The sequence below is a fragment of the Protopterus annectens genome, chromosome 2.part1 (genome assembly GCF_019279795.1).
Source record: "Protopterus annectens isolate FY-2018-M chromosome 2.part1, PAN1.0, whole genome shotgun sequence".
NCBI classification, from domain to species: domain Eukaryota; kingdom Metazoa; phylum Chordata; order Ceratodontiformes; family Protopteridae; genus Protopterus; species Protopterus annectens.
The window spans coordinates 1,746,181,898-1,746,201,163 of record NC_056729.1 but is presented as its reverse complement, the minus strand read 5'-3'; the positions used below and the strand labels follow the sequence as shown (position 1 = coordinate 1,746,201,163).

Below are 19,266 nucleotides of genomic sequence, written 5' to 3'. Positions count from 1 at the left end.
ACTGATAGATTTTTCCAGCCGAAGGACAGAGCATCCACTTTCTAAGCTTCTTGTCATAAAAACACAGGTTTATTTTGATTTTAAACCACAAAACACTCCATTCATTTAAAATGTAGATGGTTGAGCGCTTTCATCTGATCTCTCAGATTTCTAAGCTTGTTTGTGGGGAGTCCTTGTGCAGAATTTGTCCAATTGGTAGTTCTAGGAGGAGGCAAACAGGTCTTTATCTGGGCTCCCCCATTTGTTTATCAATATGTTGAAAGTCTTGGGTTCCAGTTTCCATTTGTGTGGGTCCATGAGATTTCTGCTTAGTTTGTCTGCCAGTGTATTTAGTTTTCCTGGCAGGAATTTAGCCTGTAGATGCACTTGGTAGCTCAAGGCTGTGTTCGACAGAGCCATGGCTAGTCTGCAGAGGGGGTAAGAATGGGTACCCCCCTGCTTGTTTATGCACCACATAACAGTGGTGTTGTCCGTCTTTACCATTAATTGTCCTGGAAGAATGTGGTCCTTGAAGGCTGTCAGAGCATTCTGTACAGCTAACATTTTTTTGATTGATATGCAAGAGCATTTGACATGGATTCCATTTGGCCTGAATGCACTTCCCTGCCAGATGAGCATCCCCCATGCATAGTCTGATGCATCTGTTGTTAGGGTTTGGGCACCAGGGGGTAGAGTGAATGGTAGTCCCTTGTTTTGGTGGCAGGCCTCTGCCCACCAAAAGAACTCTAACCATAGGCAAGGTATGATGGGAATCATTGCTTCTAGATCCTGAGAATGTTGACACCATAGGCTTTTAGATACCATTGTAGTTTCCTCATATGCAGTCTTGCATATGGAATTAGTAGAATGCAGGAGGCCATGAACCCCAATGCTTGCAGTATTTGCCTTGCAGATAGAAGGGTTTTTGTGGCCATTAGTCTGAAATAAGTTGTCAAATGAATTTGTTTCTCTAGCGTGAGGAAAGCCTTCTGGGAAGTTGTGTTCAAGCTTGCTCCCAGGAATATAATTTGTTGACATGATACCAGATGTGATTGATTTTTGTTTATGGTGTACCCCAGACAAGTCAGAACCCTTTGTACAAATGCCAGATGATTCAAAAGTATGTCCTGGCTTTCTGCCTGAATTAGACAATCGTCCAGGTATGGGCATATTTGGAGATTTCTTTGCCTGCAAAATGCAATGAAGGGAGCTAGGCACTTTGTGAATACCCTGGGTGCAGTAGATAAGCCAAAGGGTAGTGCAGACAACTGATAGTGCATGTAGCCTGCTTTGAAGCATAGTTATCTTCTGCAAGATTCCCTGATTGGGATGTGCAGGTAGGCTTCCTTTAAATCCAGTGTTGCCAACCAGGCATCTTTGCCTAGCATAGGAAGTAAGTGATGAAGAGTTAGCATCTTGAATTTTGGAATTACCAAAAAGGTGTTTAAGATAGAATGGTCCAGGATAGGACACCATGAGTTGTCTTTTCTGGGTACCAGGAAAAGTCTTGAGTAGAAACCTTGTCCCTTTTCCTCTTCTGGTACAGTTTGAATAGCCTTTATGCTTAAGGTAGAGAGTACTTGCTTTTGAGCCTCTGTCCAATGATTTGGGGGTAGATCTGTCCAACCGTTTGGGGATGGTAATGTGTGGAAGTGAAATCTGTATCCTTGGGAAACTATATTTAAAACCCATTTGTCCTGGGTAATGAGTTCCCAGTTTTTTGCCTGCAGAGCAATCTTTCCCCCTAAAAGAGCAGTCAGTTGAGAAGTGCTTGGAAGTTTTAAAGTTAAGTCATTGAGACAGTTTACCATAGGTGGGAGTCTTACTACTCCCTGATTTGGAAGTGGGAGCCCCCCACTGCTTAGCCCTGTGTGTACCCTGGGACTGAAGCCTGGATGTTCTGCTGGTTCTAGGTTTGGACTGAGAAGGCCTGAAAGAGGCAGGAAAAGACCAATTCTTAGAGGGCCAATGCCTACTAAATCTTGGAGGCTGTATGTGTAGGAAATCTTTAACAATTTGCATAGATTTAGCTTTTTTCTCCATCTTTTTAAGAACTTCTTCTGCTTTGTTGCCAAACAGGTGGTCCTGATTTAAGGGAGCATCCAGCAATTTAGCTTTAACATGATCTGGCAAAGATTGCTCCTTAAGCCAAGCATGTCTTCTAAGTACAGACCCAGTGACAGCAGCCCTGCAAGATGCCTCTAGTGAATCAAAACCACATTGCAAAGTATGCTTTCCAACCTGTTCAGCAGAATGTATTAAATCCTGTAAATCCTTATTTTCAGCACAGTCAGGAATCAACATAATTTTCTGTTCAAGCAATCCAATAATATGCTGCTGATACTTAAACATATGAAACGGACAGTTTAAGGCCCTAATGGCCAAAGTTGCAGAAGTGTATACTTTATTAACCCAGCTGTCCAGCGCCCTGGAGTCTCTATCAGAGGGGGTAGGATTTTTGACAGTAGTAGCCTTAATGCCCTTGGGTACCTGTAAAACGGTATCAGGATCCACAGTAGGATTTTTAAAAAGGAACTTGTGAGAGTCAGGAACCCTGTAATATCTATCAGGTTTTCTGGGAGCAGGAGGTTAAGAGTCAGGGGCCAAAGCTAGATTCCGAAAAGGCATCATCAACAATGTCTAGTACAGGAGGGATAGCTAAAGGCCTGTGTTGGGGCAGGAGTAAGAAATCCCTAAGCCTCTTTTTAGAATCAGAGTAATCCTGGCTTTCCCAGCGAAAGTGCTCCCTAAGAGTATGCAGGGTTTCACCAAAAGAGAAATCCTCTGGGGGGGGGGGGGGGAGCAGAGTCCTCTGCATCAGAATCCTCATAGGTAGATAAGGGTAAATCGTGGTCATCAGAGGAAACAGAAAATCCTGGTCATCAGAGGAGACAGACATTTCAGAATCCTGGTCAGAAGTATATCATAAGCAAATTCAGTCCTATGTCTCTTAGAAGGGGAAGGTTGGCTTCCCCTGATTAAAATAATAATGTCTTCAGCCATTCTTATCATTTGTTTTTTAGGCATAGAGGCCTGACCATGCGGTCTGGGCATCGGTTTTCTAGGCATAGTTTGAGTTTTAGGCCTTGAAGAAGAAGATGGCGTCGGTTTAATAGGCAAGTCAGTAGGCCTGAATACCCCTCAGAAGCCAGTGCCTGCACAGCGACTTCGGACCCATCCAAGGTAGAGGCATCCGCAGGTTCCACAGTTGAAGCATCTCGCGGCATACCGGACTCCGAATGGGTCTCAGTAGAGGCCTACGAATCTAAAGAAGCGGGTATCAGGGGCTGCGAAAGCACCTCACTGAGTACCGGCGAACTGGCGACTGGCTTAGGAGAAGAGTCGTTGGCAGCTTTGGACCTAGGCTCTAGTCTCTGTCTATCTTTGTGTTTTTTTGCAATGTCGGTAGTCGGGTGGCTTATCGAAGACATATCTGGATAATTGAACCGAGTACCAAAATATATACTGACGATGAATAGTTTGTTGCTTAAATAAGGCACAAAACCGACAGCTAGGTACGTTGTGGTCAGGGCCTAGGCAAGGAATACAATACGAATGAAAATCTTTGTGAGGTATTTGCTTTCCACAAGAAATTTAATTATTGACTTTTACTGACATTGGTTTAGAGCAAGAAAAGGTTTCCCCAATGGGGTACTTAGCTTTAGTTGAAGACTTCGGTTCTGAAATTCGAAAATGAAAATTTCAGGAGTCGGCCAACCGGCACTTGCGAACTGCTTCTGCTTCGGGCACCACACAGCAAGAAAGACTGATGTAATAACGTTGACTGCATGCGTTATACCCCTGACTACCTGACGTCATGGAAGATGAGACAGCAACTGACATAGGACCCAAGACTTTGATAATCAGGCCGACTGAGGGCTATTGCAAGCAGATAACCCCAAATGTGAGGACTGCAACAGTGAATCACGAAGAACATCAGAAAACTTTTAGGAACTATTCCAAAGCTAACCTTTCCTCTAGTAACCTTGGCTAAATTCCAAGCACCCCCAAACCCAGTAAACACTACAGCATATGCTGAGCTATTTACAAAATCTCTGTACAGCCATTTTGATAGCTGTATAGAACAAGATGTGCCCACTCCTATAATGAATAAGACAAACTCAACCCAAGAAACAAGACACCCTGGTGGAATCATAATATCCGTCAGTTATACAACAAAAGAAAAAAATGGCTAAGTATAGAAGGAACAAACCCTACATACTAAATTAAGTGAAGTTTGAGTTCCTAAATATTCTAAATCTAAACAGGCGGCTAAGAGGGTTAATTAACAGTTCAGAGGCTAAATTTGAAGAAAAAACAGCTTCTCAGCAAAGGACAGCCACAAAGCTTTCTAAAGCTATGTTCATAACCGCAGAGAAAATACGCATCAGCGTGCAGAACTTATTGTAAATGTCATCACCCTCACTGAACCAGGGGCCATTGCCAACCTTTTGGCTGACAGGTTCAACTCAAATTTCTCCCCCCAACAGTCTAAAGAAAACATCACATACCAATATCCCCCAACTATTATGATGGAACAGGTCATCAATGTACTTTTCCACGCCAAAAACATTGCATTGATGGGCTCTGATAACATCCACGGATGATTAATAAATAGCATGAAACATGACCTCTCTGGTCCACTTGAATCACTTTTCAACTGCAGCCTACAGTCAGGTTTTTTGCCCAAGGAATGGAAGATGGCTACAGTCATTCCCCTATACAGAGGCAGTCCGATCACTGATCCGGGTAACTAAAGGCCCATTAGTCTTACCAGCCATGGGAAGCATCATCATGACTTGATAACTGAGAACATAAGTAAATTGCAAACGCTGGACCCATCACAGTTTGGCTTTGTTAAAGGAATGCCTCACACAACAAAGGCTCAAAGATTCAGGAACCGGGGAAGTGTGAAGTGCTTTTTTTTTTTATTGTAAAAACATGCACCAAACGATGACTAAATAGTTGGCGCCACTTTAAATTTATAATTACGCCTTTTTCCAAAAACAATTAACCAATTACATACATTTTAACCCTGGTATAACGTTTACATTAAAAATACATCTCTAACTTAAATAACCATCAACTGTTAAAGGAATGTTATACCTATTAAATCTGGTGGACTTCTTTCAGAGGGTCACCAAAGTAATGGATGAGGATAAGACTATGCACACAGCTTACCTTGACCTGGCCAAGGCTGTTCATAAAATATCCCACTCAGGCATTACAGACAAGCTCATTAGTTTAGGTATAAACCTTTTCACCACCTGCTGGAAATCCAACTGGCTCACTGATATGACCCACGTGGTCAAAAAATAGGTGAGGTCACTTCCACTCAGAGGCCAGTCGCTACTGGATTCTCCCATGGCTCGGTACTGGACCCACTACATTTTGGCATCTATTTCTCTGAAATGGAAGCAAATGCTGAAGGTTTATGGTTGACTAAGATTGCAAGCCGGGGGTTATAGATTCCTCTGCAGACACTAGCATTCTTCAAAGACGCCTATCACTAATTAACAAATGCTGCCAAAGCCATAAATGCATAACTGTACCCTTTGGGAAGTTGACCATTCCTGTTAATTACCAGTTTAATAATACGCCCCTAAGAGTTCACCCAGTGGTCAATGATCTGGGTACACACACAGGCAGTAGCACTACCTTTGACCACCATGTGGCCACAGTGGTGAGGAAATACATTTATGTTGTGCAACTTATAAGTAAAGGCATGACATCTAGGTCAAAAAGAGGTTATATCCAAGTGCACTCTGCCCTTAGCAGACCAATCAGAGTACAATGCTCCCTTTGGTATGTACCTGATCAGGCTTATGTAGTAACTAGAGTGAGCTCAGATGTTTCTTACAAAAAGAATACAAGGCATAACAAATTATTAGTTATGTACTTACCATACTTGGGCATCTGTGTTATCCTCTTTCGTTCTTTCTCATGACTCAGTGACAGATCCGACCCTTGCATCTGATTTGGTTGCATTTCTACAGACTAGGCTCCTAGTCTGGAGATCCTTCTCTTCCCATAATGCTCTACCCTTTGCCCAGCCTTCTCAGATTGAGTTTGCTGCCTAAAAATTTACATAGGAAAAAGAGGTAACCACTACATAAGAACAGGACAAAAAAAAACAGAGGCTCAAACCGAGAACAGAAATTCCCAATAATTCCGGAGATCTGCTAGGAGCTGCAAGGAGGGGTTGGCTGGAAGGGGAGGAAGAAAGACGACTACACAGATGCCAAATTTTGGTAAACACATAACTTATAAATCTGATGTTGCCCCTTTCATTCTTCCTCATAACTGGGTCAGACTCCCTAGCTACAAACAAACCTGTGGGTGGCCTCAAGGAAGGATATGCTCGAGCACAGCAGAACCAAAACAAGTCTGGTTTCTGGAAACAATGTCCAATTTGTAAGGAGTCAAGAGTATGAGCTTTAGACCACATGGCTGCAGCACAAATCGCAATCAATGTTCTGGAGGAAAAAGCTGATGATGTAGCCATAGATCTAGTTGAGGGGCTTTAGGAGGATGGAGTAATTGAAGGCCACTTCTGGAATAAATAGTTGAGATGCAATTTGCAATTCATTTTGCAAAAGTAGCTTTCAAAACTGCTTGGCCTAGACAATTGGCTAAAAAGAATACAACTAACTGATCAGTCTTTCTAAACTGTTTTGTCCTGTGGAGGTAAAAATGTAGTTGTCTATGAACATCTTAAAAGGTGCAGTAACCACTCTCTCTCTCTCTAGAAAAATTGTGAAAGAAGACTGGCAATTGGATGGACTGATTCAAGTTAACCACAGTGGTCACTTTAGGCATAAAGGAGGGATTGGTACAAAGGGGTACTCTAATTGTTAAGAAAAATAATGTAAGGTGTCTTTCTAGACAGAGCCTGAAGTTCAGAAATCCTTTTGGCTGATGTTAATTGCCACCAAAAAGACAGTTTTCCAAGAACGAAATTTCAAATCACAGTCGCTGGATGGTTCAAAAGTTTTATGACTTGGGTCTTGGAGGACAATGGTGAGATCCCATGGAGGGGAAGGATCTTTAACCGGGCTCAGAGTAGAAAATGACCCTTCATAAAGGCTTTACTTAACCTAGACATGTCAGGAGAACCGAACAAATTTCCAGAATGAAAACTGGAAATAGCAGCCAACTGAAGTTTAATAGTACAAAAACTGGTGCCCTCGTGAAAAAGAGAGGCTAGAAAAGGCATGAAAGCAGATAAGGGAGCTGAAAAAGGATTGATGTTCTCCTTGGACACCTAGTAAGTGAACCTCTTCCACTTGCCTCTATAAGCCTTTTTGGTAGAAGGTTTCTGGAAAGCCAACACAACATCTCGAATGGGGAAAGTAAGCAGAGAAACCAAGCGGATAGTTGAGGGTTCATAGATTCGTATGATAACCCTCCGTTGGGTGAAGGAGGAGGTCCTGTCTGGGTTCCAGCATCCATGGAGGATATTTTGGATGAGACCAGAGAAAGTGATCAAATCTGACAAAGCCAAAAGGGGACAATGAGGATCACTGAGGTCTTCAGCCATTTTGCTTTCTGTAGGAACTTGGGGATCAGCAGTAGAGGAGGATAAGCATAAAGGAGACTTGGGGGCCAATCGTTAAGTACAACATCCCTCGGGGACTCCCCCAGAGGAAGGATCAGAGCAAAGTACCTGCAGCATTTGTTGTTTTGAGGGAAAGTGAACAGATCGCAGCAGGGTTAGCTCCAACAGCTGAAAATCAAGTTCGCTACTGATTGGTTGAGGGACCACTCATGAAGGGTCAGAATGGACGTGCTGAGTTTGTCTGCAAGGATGTTGGACATCCTCAGTATGTGAGTTGCAAGTAGAAAGCTGTCTGAACATATTGCCCACTCCCAGATCCTCATGACCTCTCTGCACAAGGGATATGAACGCATTCCCCCTTGTGTGTTGATACACCAAACTGACATGTCGGTGTGAATTGCAGTCGTTCTCAGAGGGAGAATGTCCTGCAAGGCTTGCAATGTGAGGAGGACTGTCCTCATCTGCAGAACATTGATATGCAATCTGGTTTCTGAGAGAGTCCATGTGTCTTGGACCATCTTTCACTGAAATGCCCTCCCTCACCCCAACTGGGAAGTATCCATGGTCAACGTGGCTCAGGAGAATGGGAGAAAGAAAGGTCTGTCAATAACCAGGTCATCGGAAAGAAGCCACCATCGAAAACACTTTCTGCAAATTGGAGTCAATTTGATAGCAACAGATAAAGGCTGGTAGAGAACAGACTACTGAACAGCCAGGGTCCACTGAAGTACTCACATAAAAAAAATTCTCTAATGCAGGGAGAGCCAGGGGACACTTTTGGCTAGGTTTATATAGGCCCTAGGGCCAACAGCCTTGTACCTACCTAAGAAACTATGATTCCTGCTGCCATAGACCCAACAGCTTAAACTACTAGTCTTGCTGGAGGGTACAGAAGGTCGAAAATAATACAAACATGTTACCTCAGGGTTAGTCAGCGATGAGGTGGTAGCGTTGTTCTCTGATTCGGGGTGTCTAGTAGGGCCCCAATGAATTCTGCACTGGAATTAGGGTTGATTTCTGCAGGTTTATGGTGATACCTAAAGAACTGGATACTTGTAACAGCTAATCTCTGGTCTGGATAAGGTGATGCCTGGTTGGAGCAGTCAGAAGCCAGTCATCCAGACATGGAAACATCCGGAATCCTTTCAGCCTCAGGTGAGCTGTGACTACTGCCATGCATTTGGTAAACACATGAGAGGGTGCTGTGGTGAGACCAAAGGGCAGAGCTCTGAATTGGTAGTGACTGGCTCTCAGCCTGAAGCGCAGACTAGTCCTGGAGCATCTTGTCTATTTTGATGTGATAGTAGGCATCTTGTTAAGTCTACTGAGCACATCCAATTGTCCTTCTGCAACAGTGGTAAAATGGAATGGAACATAACTATTCAGAACTTCACTTTCTTTACAAACAAATTCAGACTGCTTAGACCCAGTGTACATCTAAGGTCCCTGGTTTTCTTTGGCACTAAAGAGAACTGGGAGTAAGTTCTGAATCCTCTTTGCTTGGTCGGGACCTCTTGGATGACTCATTTTTGCAGCAGTTTTTGAATCTCTGGAAATGCATACTCCCTCTGACCGAGTGAGATATTGGGGAGTTTCTTTTGAGTTTCTGGTGGTTGAAGGGAGGATAGGATTCTTAGCACCCAACTAACTGTTTTTCGTTAGAGATCCTACAGAGATCCAGGCATCTGGGTGCAGAGAAAAATTAGCTGCGACTGCCTGCAGAGCTGAGCAGTCAGGTAGTACTTCAGGAGCGCTGAAAGGGCTTATTAGAGAAAGGCTCTCTGAAGCCCTGATTATGCAGTTCCCCTCTGCCCCTAGGGTAGCAGCTGCCATTAAACCCCGCCAGCTCTGGAGGACCAGTATTTGCGATGATCCTGGAAAGACCCTTGGGATTTCCAGAATCAGATTTTCTTACCACCTCTTTGGTTTCTTGAGAAAGTATGCTGAGGGGTAGAAAACTTGACCCCAATGGCAGCCAGGGTCTTCCCTTCCTGCTCACTGCAGGTAAGGGTGTCTTTAACTGATGGCCCAAACAAGATGGAGCCATTGAAGGGGGCATTAACTAAGGATACCTTAAAGGGTTCCGCAAAGTCACAAAGCCTCAATCAGGCAGATCGTCTAATTGCGATGCATGACCCAGCTGCCCATGAAGCACCCTTCATGGACTGGGAGATGAGCCTCATGGAGGAATTAGGCAGGGAGGCAAGAGTAGCCATTTGGGGAGATACTTTCTCGAAATCCACCTCTGACATGGTCTCTGCTAGAGAGTTGGAAAGTTCTTTGACCAGATCTTTCTGCAACAGGGTAAAGTGTGCCAGATAATTTAATGCTCTCAGAAAGAAGGTGGCTGAGGTGTAAAAGCGCTTCCCAAATCTGTCCATCACTCCTCAGACTCCCTGTTTGGAGGATGGACAGAGGAGCTCTACTCAGCTAGCTCCTTCTTGGCAAATTCCGCTACAACCATAGCATCAACTGGTATATCCTTGCTCCAATGCAGTTGGTCTTTGGGGGGGTGGGGACAAGAACTTGTATGGTCATTTCAGGATTGGCTCCGTCATATCCTGCTCCTTTCCAGTCCTGGTGAGACAAATGGTTGATGAGTTTATCTGCTTGGAGGGGGAGGGGGGGGGATGTCACCTCTCTCCCTCAAGATCTTCAAAAAAGTCACCAAAGAAGATGTCCTCTGGTGTTGATCTGAGGGATCCTTCTCCCTCATCAATGTCCATGTCCTCAGTGAGAGACTCCACTGGGGTGTCTATGTACCTCCTCTTGCACATCTTCTTAAGAGGGATCTCCTCCATGGGAGGTTTAGGAGAGGTGTCTGAAGAAGAAGTGTCTGTCTCTAGAGGGAGAGCTTGGCAGCCCCTTAGGGTGGGCTGACCCTGGACAGGTTATGACAGGCTCAAGTCTCTGATCCAATGGGAGATGATGTTAAGGATTGTAGTTCTGAGAAGTTGGATCTCTAACAGAAGAGAAAGCCATTTCTATGATCTGGAAAGCCGAAGGGCCCAGAGTCCCTCCCCAGCTCCCCTGGAGCTGAAGCAGCCAAGGAAGAAAGGGCAGGAACCTCCGATCCCCAGTTTCCAGTCCGAATCAGATCCAAACTGTTGAGAGCTGAAGCCCCAATAGAGAGGGACAGATTCAACAAAGTGTGATCCGAAGCCCAACCCCCTGGATCCAATGGCTACAGCCTGGATTCGAGACCCACTCTGATCTGAAGACACCAGAGCAGAGGCAGTCAGGTTAACTATCGGAGTAGAGGATGAAAGCCTCCTCGGATCAGACAACGCCACTCTCTGGTAGCTAAGATCCTGGGGCTCCAATGCCAGGAGTTGAATCTGAGAGGGAGATTGCATGGTAATGGGTGCTCTCAGATCCCAGAGGGGATGGAGAAGGCAGGACCCCCATATGGATCTGCATTTTGAGGATTTTCCACATCATCCTGTCCAAGTCAATTTCTGATAAGCTCCTAGAAGACCTAGAGAAAGCTACTTAGGTCAGTCTGGATGGCATCTGCAAGAGGTTGGAGGTTGGAAGGCAGGGTAGGTGAGTCCAACCTACTTGAGAGCTCTGGGATCTGGCTCCATGTTCCATATTGGAGGACTGAGGATCTAATGTGGAGGTGGACGGTCTTGGACAGCTCCTAGAAGTGGCAGCACCAAGATGATCCAAAGAGTGCTTTGGGTCCACATGAGCAGAAGAGGGCCTAGGATCCTGAGACTTTGGATCAGAGGGCCTGGATAGAACCCCATGAGTGCTTGTGCAGACGTTTCTTAGAGTCCGAAAGCCCTGGTACAATATTGGAGGGGGTTTGAGCCCCTGGAGAAACAGCTTCTGAAGGCAAGAGTCTCTTAAGATTAATTTATCTTTCCAGTCGGCTATGGCCCTGGGAATGAATTCCTCAAAGATCATACACGCCAGCTGAAGATGTTGAGGGCCAAGGCAATAAACACAACTACTGTGAGTATTAGAATGGGAAATTTTCTGCTCACATTGTGCACAACATTTAAACCCACTCAGCTTGTATGACATAACTGCAGCAAAGGCTACACTCACAAGCAGGCACACAGAGAAGCAAGGCTCAACAAAAAAGAAAAAAAAACAGGCACACTATAACACTATTTCTACAAAGAAAAAGCTGTGACTTAACAGAAAAAAATCTAAAGTCCTCTTTTTTTTTTAACTAGCAATATAACAAAACTGTTAGAAGGGAAAATGTCCGAAGTCCCAAAAACAAAGGGAGCAAACAGCAACACAAAAGTCCCTGATGCTTGTGAAATACTAACAGAAAGGGAGGAAAGTTAGGAAGAGAAATAGCAACAATAAATTTAAACTTAGCTGAGAGGAAAAAACTGAAGAAATATCTCACTACGATCCTATGACTCGAGACAGTAAGGAAACCACGTCTGACACTGCTTGTGGCAAATGAGATCTGAGAAGGCTGGGCAAAAGGTAGAGCATTATGGGAAGAGGGGAAAAGCTCAAGACTTGGAGCCTAGTCTGTAGAAAAGCAGCCAAGATGGATCTGAGGGTTAGATCAGTGACTCAATCGTGAGGAAAACTGAAAGGGACAACATCAGATACTGCTTTATGCAAAGTGCCTTAAAGCCCTTTCCGTCTATTCAGTCTCTTATAGATTGCTGAGGGGTGATCTATGCCTGGCTTACAAGTCATCCAGAAACCCAACACTTAGGAATCTCCTGCATATTCGTTAAGTCAACAGTGCCAGAAATATAAGGTCTAAGGAACTGAGTTTTTTCTGTGACTTAAACAGAACATCATGGACAGAAAAATGTGTCCCAGGAACTGATACTCCTATGGAACAAGCTTCCCATCCTTGTGAAGCTGGGTTTGTCTATTACACAGTTTAAGAACAACCTAGACCAGTGGATGGGGAATAGGAAACTTATACTGGGCCTGGAACCCATGACCCTTATGGGCAGAGGTAGCTTATAAATGCTAGGCCCTCAATGTCCTATTTGGATAAATAATGTCATTATTTTTTCAGGAAAACTTGGCTAGGCTTAGAAAGCCCCCAGGCTGTTATCCTAGTAACAGTCTATGAATTAATAAAACACAGTGGGTAAACTGTTAATATTAGCCAACAAAAAAGAACACAGCATGATATGATGAGGTGCACTCTGTTTTACAGCTAGGCTCCCTTCCAGTAGCTGTGACATAAAAATGCAACTGTGGATTCTGGGTATATGCAACTGCTAAAACAGAAAAAAAACCCAAGGAATGATGCCCAGCTTTGATTAGTTCTCCAATCAAATTATGAATTTCTACAACATTTTCCTTTAAGAAGAACACTACTGATAACAAGACTGCAAAATATATTAAAATGTTACAAACAGATAAATTTAAACATTAAGGAGCATCTTTGCTCTATAACCAAGAGCTTCTGATCTGTATCTTCCATTGCCATGCACACAACTGCTGGTCCTGGTAATCAGGAACATACACTTTGTTACATATCTGAAAAATGCTTTTAGTACTACCCAAGAATAGGACACTACACTACCATGGGTCCAGGGTTATCTGCATATGATCGGTCAAATGCTTTAATGTGCTTAAACTCAAACATGTTTCTTTGTACAAAAGTCTTCCTGATTTTCTGATTGGTCCAGGTGATGAAAAGTTTGTAGTAATGATTGGCTTTTTCTGTCAGACCCATTGAAAAATAGATTGGTGCCTTCAGGTTCATTCGTTCCCTAGAGTGGAGAGAGAGAGAGACAGAAAGAGAGAGAGATGCAAAAATAAGATCTTATAGAAGGGTTATAAGTGCAAAGTATATAAATCAGACTATAATCAAAATTGCCACCTCACATTTGCAATTCCACCATGCATACAGGAACTGCTTTGTAAATGCAGGAAGGAGAGACATTTGACATTAACAGTGAAAATGCAGTTTGTTACAGGTCAGCTAAAGCACTGCTATACACCTAAATTGAGATGTGGGTCTTACATTAATTTATTCTACATTACAGCCCTGAAAACACAAATATTTCAGACTTTATGCTGAGGTGAGACATTTCTGATAGAAGAAAAAAATGAGGTGGCATAAATTTAAGAATCCTGAAAAATTCTGATAAAAAAATCTGACTTTACAGACTGCAGCTTCTAGGTTATATTCACTAACTTTCTCCTTGTTTTCTTCAATTACAGCAAACAGAAATAAACCACATTAAATACTTGTAAATTACTGCATGATGCCTATGGATACCTTTCCTTTATTTACCCGCTCAGCTTAAGTCAAGAACAATTCTCTCCTTCTTTTTTAAATATCAGTTCAGTTTTGAGCATTGCTTTGTGTGCGTTTTTTCTTCACATATTACTGCTGGCCTCCAGACTTATGCGACCTCAGAGACCACACATTTAGGATCCGAAGATCCCAAGGATACATCAGATCACTGAGCCACTTCTGTTTGACCCGATGCTGAGATCAGAGCAGAGGCACAGAGTAGTGAGAGGGTCGACTTCAAAACTTGAAGTGTCAACCCCGACCTGGAAATCGCTGTCTTGAAGTGTTAGCCCTAAGGTCCGCTTGGCTCCCAAACTGCAGCAATCTAGGAAACCAAGGCAGGGGTAGGAGCCAAAATCAGCCAAGCAGTTGTATACAGCCCTAGAAGTGCTAAGGCAACCAGCTCCAATACTATCAGAGCCATAAGGCCTGAAGGAGGAAACGAAAGCTTGACAGAGCCGAAGCCTCAGGTCGAGTACCTCAAGCCGATGGAATCAGCCTAACTGCATATGGGCTTGCAGGAAAGACTGCTTCAGCTGCTTCACATCAGTGAGTCTCAACTCCCCAACCGATTGGGATGACCAAGCCAAACAGGCCACCAATATAGCTTGTTTGCTAGCTGACAGCTCTGAGGACCAGATCTGAACAGGAGAGGCTCGAACCAGAAAAGGAGAAGGAGATGACTACCGAGAAGACCGTCGCAGAGTGGAGGGGGTAAGAGTGAAAAAGGTTCTGACCAAGGGAGATCCTTCTGACAGGAAAGGACTTGGGACAGTGAGCATGGGAGTAGAAGCCTTCCCCACAGTCAGTGCCGTGGCAGACTGGATCTGAGTTGTCCGATCTGATGATGCTGCTGAATTCACAGGAGGGCAAGAAGACCTAATGACCTTCAGATTTTGCAGACAGGAAGAAGAGGGAGCCAATCATTTTCAGTCCCCTTTGGAAGGTTTGGGATCCTTAGATCCCTCCTTATGACCCCAATCATCTTTGTCGACTTTACTTATCAGAACAGAAGAGGAGGAAGAATAGTTAGCTGGCAACAGACCCTTGAGGATCAACCTGGTCTTCCTTTCACTCACATCTTGGGTGCCAAAACTCTCACAGATTGCACACTGCGAGTTGAGATGAGCAGCCCCAAGGCAATAAATGTGCTAGTTGTGTGCATCTCGGGAAGGGAGCTTTTGGCCACAAACCACACATATCATGAAGCTCTTCTCCATATTAACAGACTACACTAACTATAACAGTACAAAAAAACAAAACCATAAACATGATTCCTACTACAATAAAAAAAAACAAAAAACAAAACACTAATAACAAAACCTAATGCACACAATGAGGTAAAAGCCTGTTAATGAAACACACACCACCTAAACCTAACCTACCAAACCTGCACTACCTAAAGCTATGCTGCAAAAAAAAGCACACCAAAACACTACCAACAACTAACACCAGAGTATGGGAAAGGGGAAACAAGATTTAGCCAAAAGGACTCAGATACACACCAATGGAACTACAGACCAAGCTGTTGTTCAGGAAGACAGCAAACTCAGTATGAGGTAAATCCTGGTAGAGCAAGGCATTATGGTTAGAGAAGGTAAAGCTCAGAGGCTTAAGTATGGGAGGTCTTGGATCTGATAACCAGCAGGTTGAACCCAAATGGAAGACATTATCAGATTCCTCTTTTCAGCAGTGTCCCAAGAAGCAAGCTCCTTTAAAAATACCTAAAATCATGTTTACTACACAGACGTCCAAGGAAACTGCTACAATAAAAATAGAGACTGCATATGGTAATGAACTAATGTGCAGGGTTCTGTTGAAACATTAGATTAAGAAAACAAACGGAAAATAATAGTCTAAATGTACAGAATTTTAAGGAGAGGATATTAATTAAAAAAACCTTTGAGAGTGACATTGTTTATCCAACATTAAAATAGTGTAACTTTTTACAAGATGGTAAAATAGTAAGAAAGTGGTAATTTAGGGAAAATGATAGAAAAAAAGAAGTTTCTGTAGAAATGGGAGGGGAGGCAGTACACCTTGCAAGTAACTTGTGGTACATGCTTAAGCTGTCTATAAGCCAAGTGTCTTATAGTAGTAGCTTGAAGGTTCTGCATTACCCGGGTGAGGAGACTGTCAAGTGTTCAAATCTGGGTTTGAAGCTTGTTCCAAAGTTTGGCTACACAAAGCATGTCCTGCAGCACTGTTTGACTTTGTAGTGGTCAGAAGCTGTTTTTCACTGGAGTGTAACTCTGCGTGGTGAAGATGGTTGAAGGATGTTTTTTAGTGAGGGCCAATTATCGAGGCTATAGATACAATTATGGACTGTGACTAAGTGGGTGCAGATTAGGTGTTGTGGTAATTCTATAACACCTGTATTTGTTTTAAGGAAAGAAAGAGGCAAGTCATATACGAGAAATTAAAAGCAAATTTTGCTACCTTGTTGTAGTATGACTAACTTCGTGTGCTGTGTGGTTTGCAAGTTTAATTTTTTTTTTTTGGATATTATGCTGTCTGGTTCGATTGGAAATATGCGTGAATGGGCGTACCTTCGTTGAAGGTTGTGCGTCAGGGCTGGTAACTCGACACGTAAAAATCAACTACCAATCATTAGCGGACCGGAGATCCGCGGTGGCGACCCCTAACCGGGAAAAGCCGAAAGACACAAACAAACAAATGCATTTATATTTGTTATTCAGGACAAGCAATAAAAAACTTTATAAAAATATTTTCCAACAGTTTTTAGACAATGGTAGAATTAAATTTTAACAGACAACAAATCCATGTTTTTTACTGGTTGTGTGTCACATGATTTTTACTCACTTGTATTTAAGGGTTAACAGAAATTATTTTAAATGCTCTGCTAAAGTATTTGTGAACTATATGAAAAAAGGAGTTTAACATTAAAACAAGTAAAACATAAAAGAATAAATAAATAAAAATAAAAAACCTTGGTGAAGTAGATGAACTGAATGAATTAGCAGTGAGCACCTCCTGTTTTGAATGTCAGGTACTGCCCATCTGTTCTGGCTATAGGCATGTGGAGGTAGGCATCATTCTGGTCATGGTCCAACCCTGTTTTGAACCTCAGGTACTGCCCATCGGTTCTGCTTATAGGCATGTGGAAGTAGGCATCATTCAGGTCATGGTCCAACCCTGTTTTGAATCTCAGGTACTGCCCATCTGTTCTGGCTATAGGCATGTGGAGGTAGGCATCATTCAGGTCATGGTCCAACCCTGTTTTGAATCTCAGGTACTGCCCATCTGTTCTGGCTATAGGCATGTGGAGGTAGGCATCATTCAGGTCATGGTCCAACCCTGTTTTGAATCTCAGGTATTGCCCATCTGTTCTGGCTATAGGCATGTGGAGGTAGGCATCATTCAGGTCATGGTCCAACCCTGTTTTGAATCTCAGGTACTGTCCATCTGTTCTGGCTATAGGCATGTGGAGGTAGGCATCATTCAGGTCATGGTCCAACCTTGTTTTGAACCTCAGGTACTGCTCATCTGTTCTGGCTATAGGCATGTGGAGGTAGGCATCATTCAGGTCATGGTCTAACCCTGTTTTGAATCTGAGGTACTGCCCATCTGTTCTGGCTATAGGCATGTGGAGGTAGGCATCATTCAGGTCATGGTCCAACCCTGTTTTGAATCTCAGGTACTGCCCATCGGTTCTGGCTATAGGCATGTGGAGGTAGGCATCATTCAGGTCATGGTCCAACTACTTATGAAACATGAAGGTTTAAGGGAAGAGGAGAGACAACAGTCTATAAGGATGGTATTTTGAATTAATAAAACTTATAGAATATTGTTTGGCCTTGATAAAAGTCTAAGATTGGCCTCAAAGGGCTATCTTCTTGGGACTAAAAACAGTCTCAAGTAAAACACTATGTCTTCTTCCTGTGTCTGAAGGTGCGGGATTGATTAGATATCTTCCCCCCTTTGGGTACTTGATGAATTCTTGAGAACCCTGAACTTTTTATAAACTGAAGTCTGCATCCTTGTCTCAAGATTCGTAGAACCTCCATGTATTCAGTGATGTTTTTGCACTCTTACAGTCCAAGACAACCCTCTATTTAAGGGTGGGAAAGTGAAGAGGATGTGTAACTGGGGGGTGGGGATTATCCCATCAATGGCATTGACAAACCTTCCACAAGGGCAGAGCAGGCGAACTGCAGAGGTAGGAGCTCTGCTTTGGTCTGGTTGCAGCCCAAAACACTCTCCTGCAAGATGGTATCAGGCCGTGTGGGCAATGAGGCATGGCCTATAGGGATGTGCCTTCCCATGAGCGCTAAAATTGTCATTCGACATATGAAACTACTACTGCTTCAAGGCTAAGACATAAACTTTCTTTTCCTAACTACCTGCTTTTGCTTCTCCTGCTAACACCCATTACTAGCCCCCCAAACAATACCCACCATGTTACTCACTCTGCCAAGAGCCCCCCTCCCCTAACTTCACCCAGTTCTGTTTGAAACTAATGTGCTACGTTCTTTTCATTCAGAGTTAAGCAACCCATACAAATTGTCCATCTTCCTTCCATTACCATATCCTACCACACTTGCCACTCCAACTTTAGTCAGTTACTCCTTCTATACATATACTCAAGTTTTCACCTAACAGTTAACTCCTGCACCTAATAGATTCTACAAATATCACCAGTCTGACTCAATTTGCTTCTTCATGGTAATGTCAAAGCTAACTCAGGTCCATCTGCACCCTCCTGTATCCTAATCAATGCACAAAGTACAAGAAACAAAACTGACCAGATTAAAGCCTTCGTTTCCTTACACAAGTCTGATTTAGTTTCTATCACAGAATCATGCGGTAAGGCTAACAACCCTTCTTTACATCATATCTTCCCTGGTTAAAACTACGTTTTTGACCGCAGACTAGGTAGAAGAGGAGGTAAAACTCTCCTTCTGTTCATGTCACACTTAAATATCCAGCTTCTTGTTCAAAGAAACAACAGAAACAACTACTCTAACTGGCTACTTGTATCCATTCCCTCCCACAGGGATACTATATTACATCTGACTGTTGCATTTCTGACACCTCCCTCCTCTCTCTCCCCAAACTAAATAACCTACTAAAAGAAATAGCTTCCCTCCACAAATATCAAAAATCTCATAATAGTCAAGATGTCAGTCTCAACCTGTTCAGTCCCATTTCCAATGACTTGAATACCCTTTTAATACTGTTTAACCTCACCTAGCTTGCATCTCAGCCTATCTCACCCCTCCCTCGTAGATCTCATATTAACTAACAAACCATCTCTTAGCTCAAGCATCACCATCTTTCGGGGACCACTGCCCTATTAGTTTTCATATCCATTATCCATATGTAAATATAACCCCAAAGCTCATATCTTTCTGCAGTAAATAACACAATAAGATTAACAACTTAATTTATTGATTGGTCAGCAGTTTTGAGCTCATCTGACCCTAATACTCACCTCAATACTGACTGACGACCTGCAAAAGAC

The 19,266-nt window shown here is 43.2% G+C and overlaps 1 protein-coding gene across 1 annotated transcript in view; it reads right to left on the bottom strand.

Moving 5' to 3' along the window:
* INTS11 (integrator complex subunit 11) overlaps positions 1-19,266 on the bottom strand; it is a 519,827-nt gene that overhangs the window by 258,826 nt on the left and 241,735 nt on the right. The window contains exon 8 of the mRNA XM_044063605.1: positions 13,062-13,251. Coding sequence (XP_043919540.1) covers positions 13,062-13,251 — 190 coding nt within the window. The remainder of the gene's footprint in view (positions 1-13,061; positions 13,252-19,266) is intronic.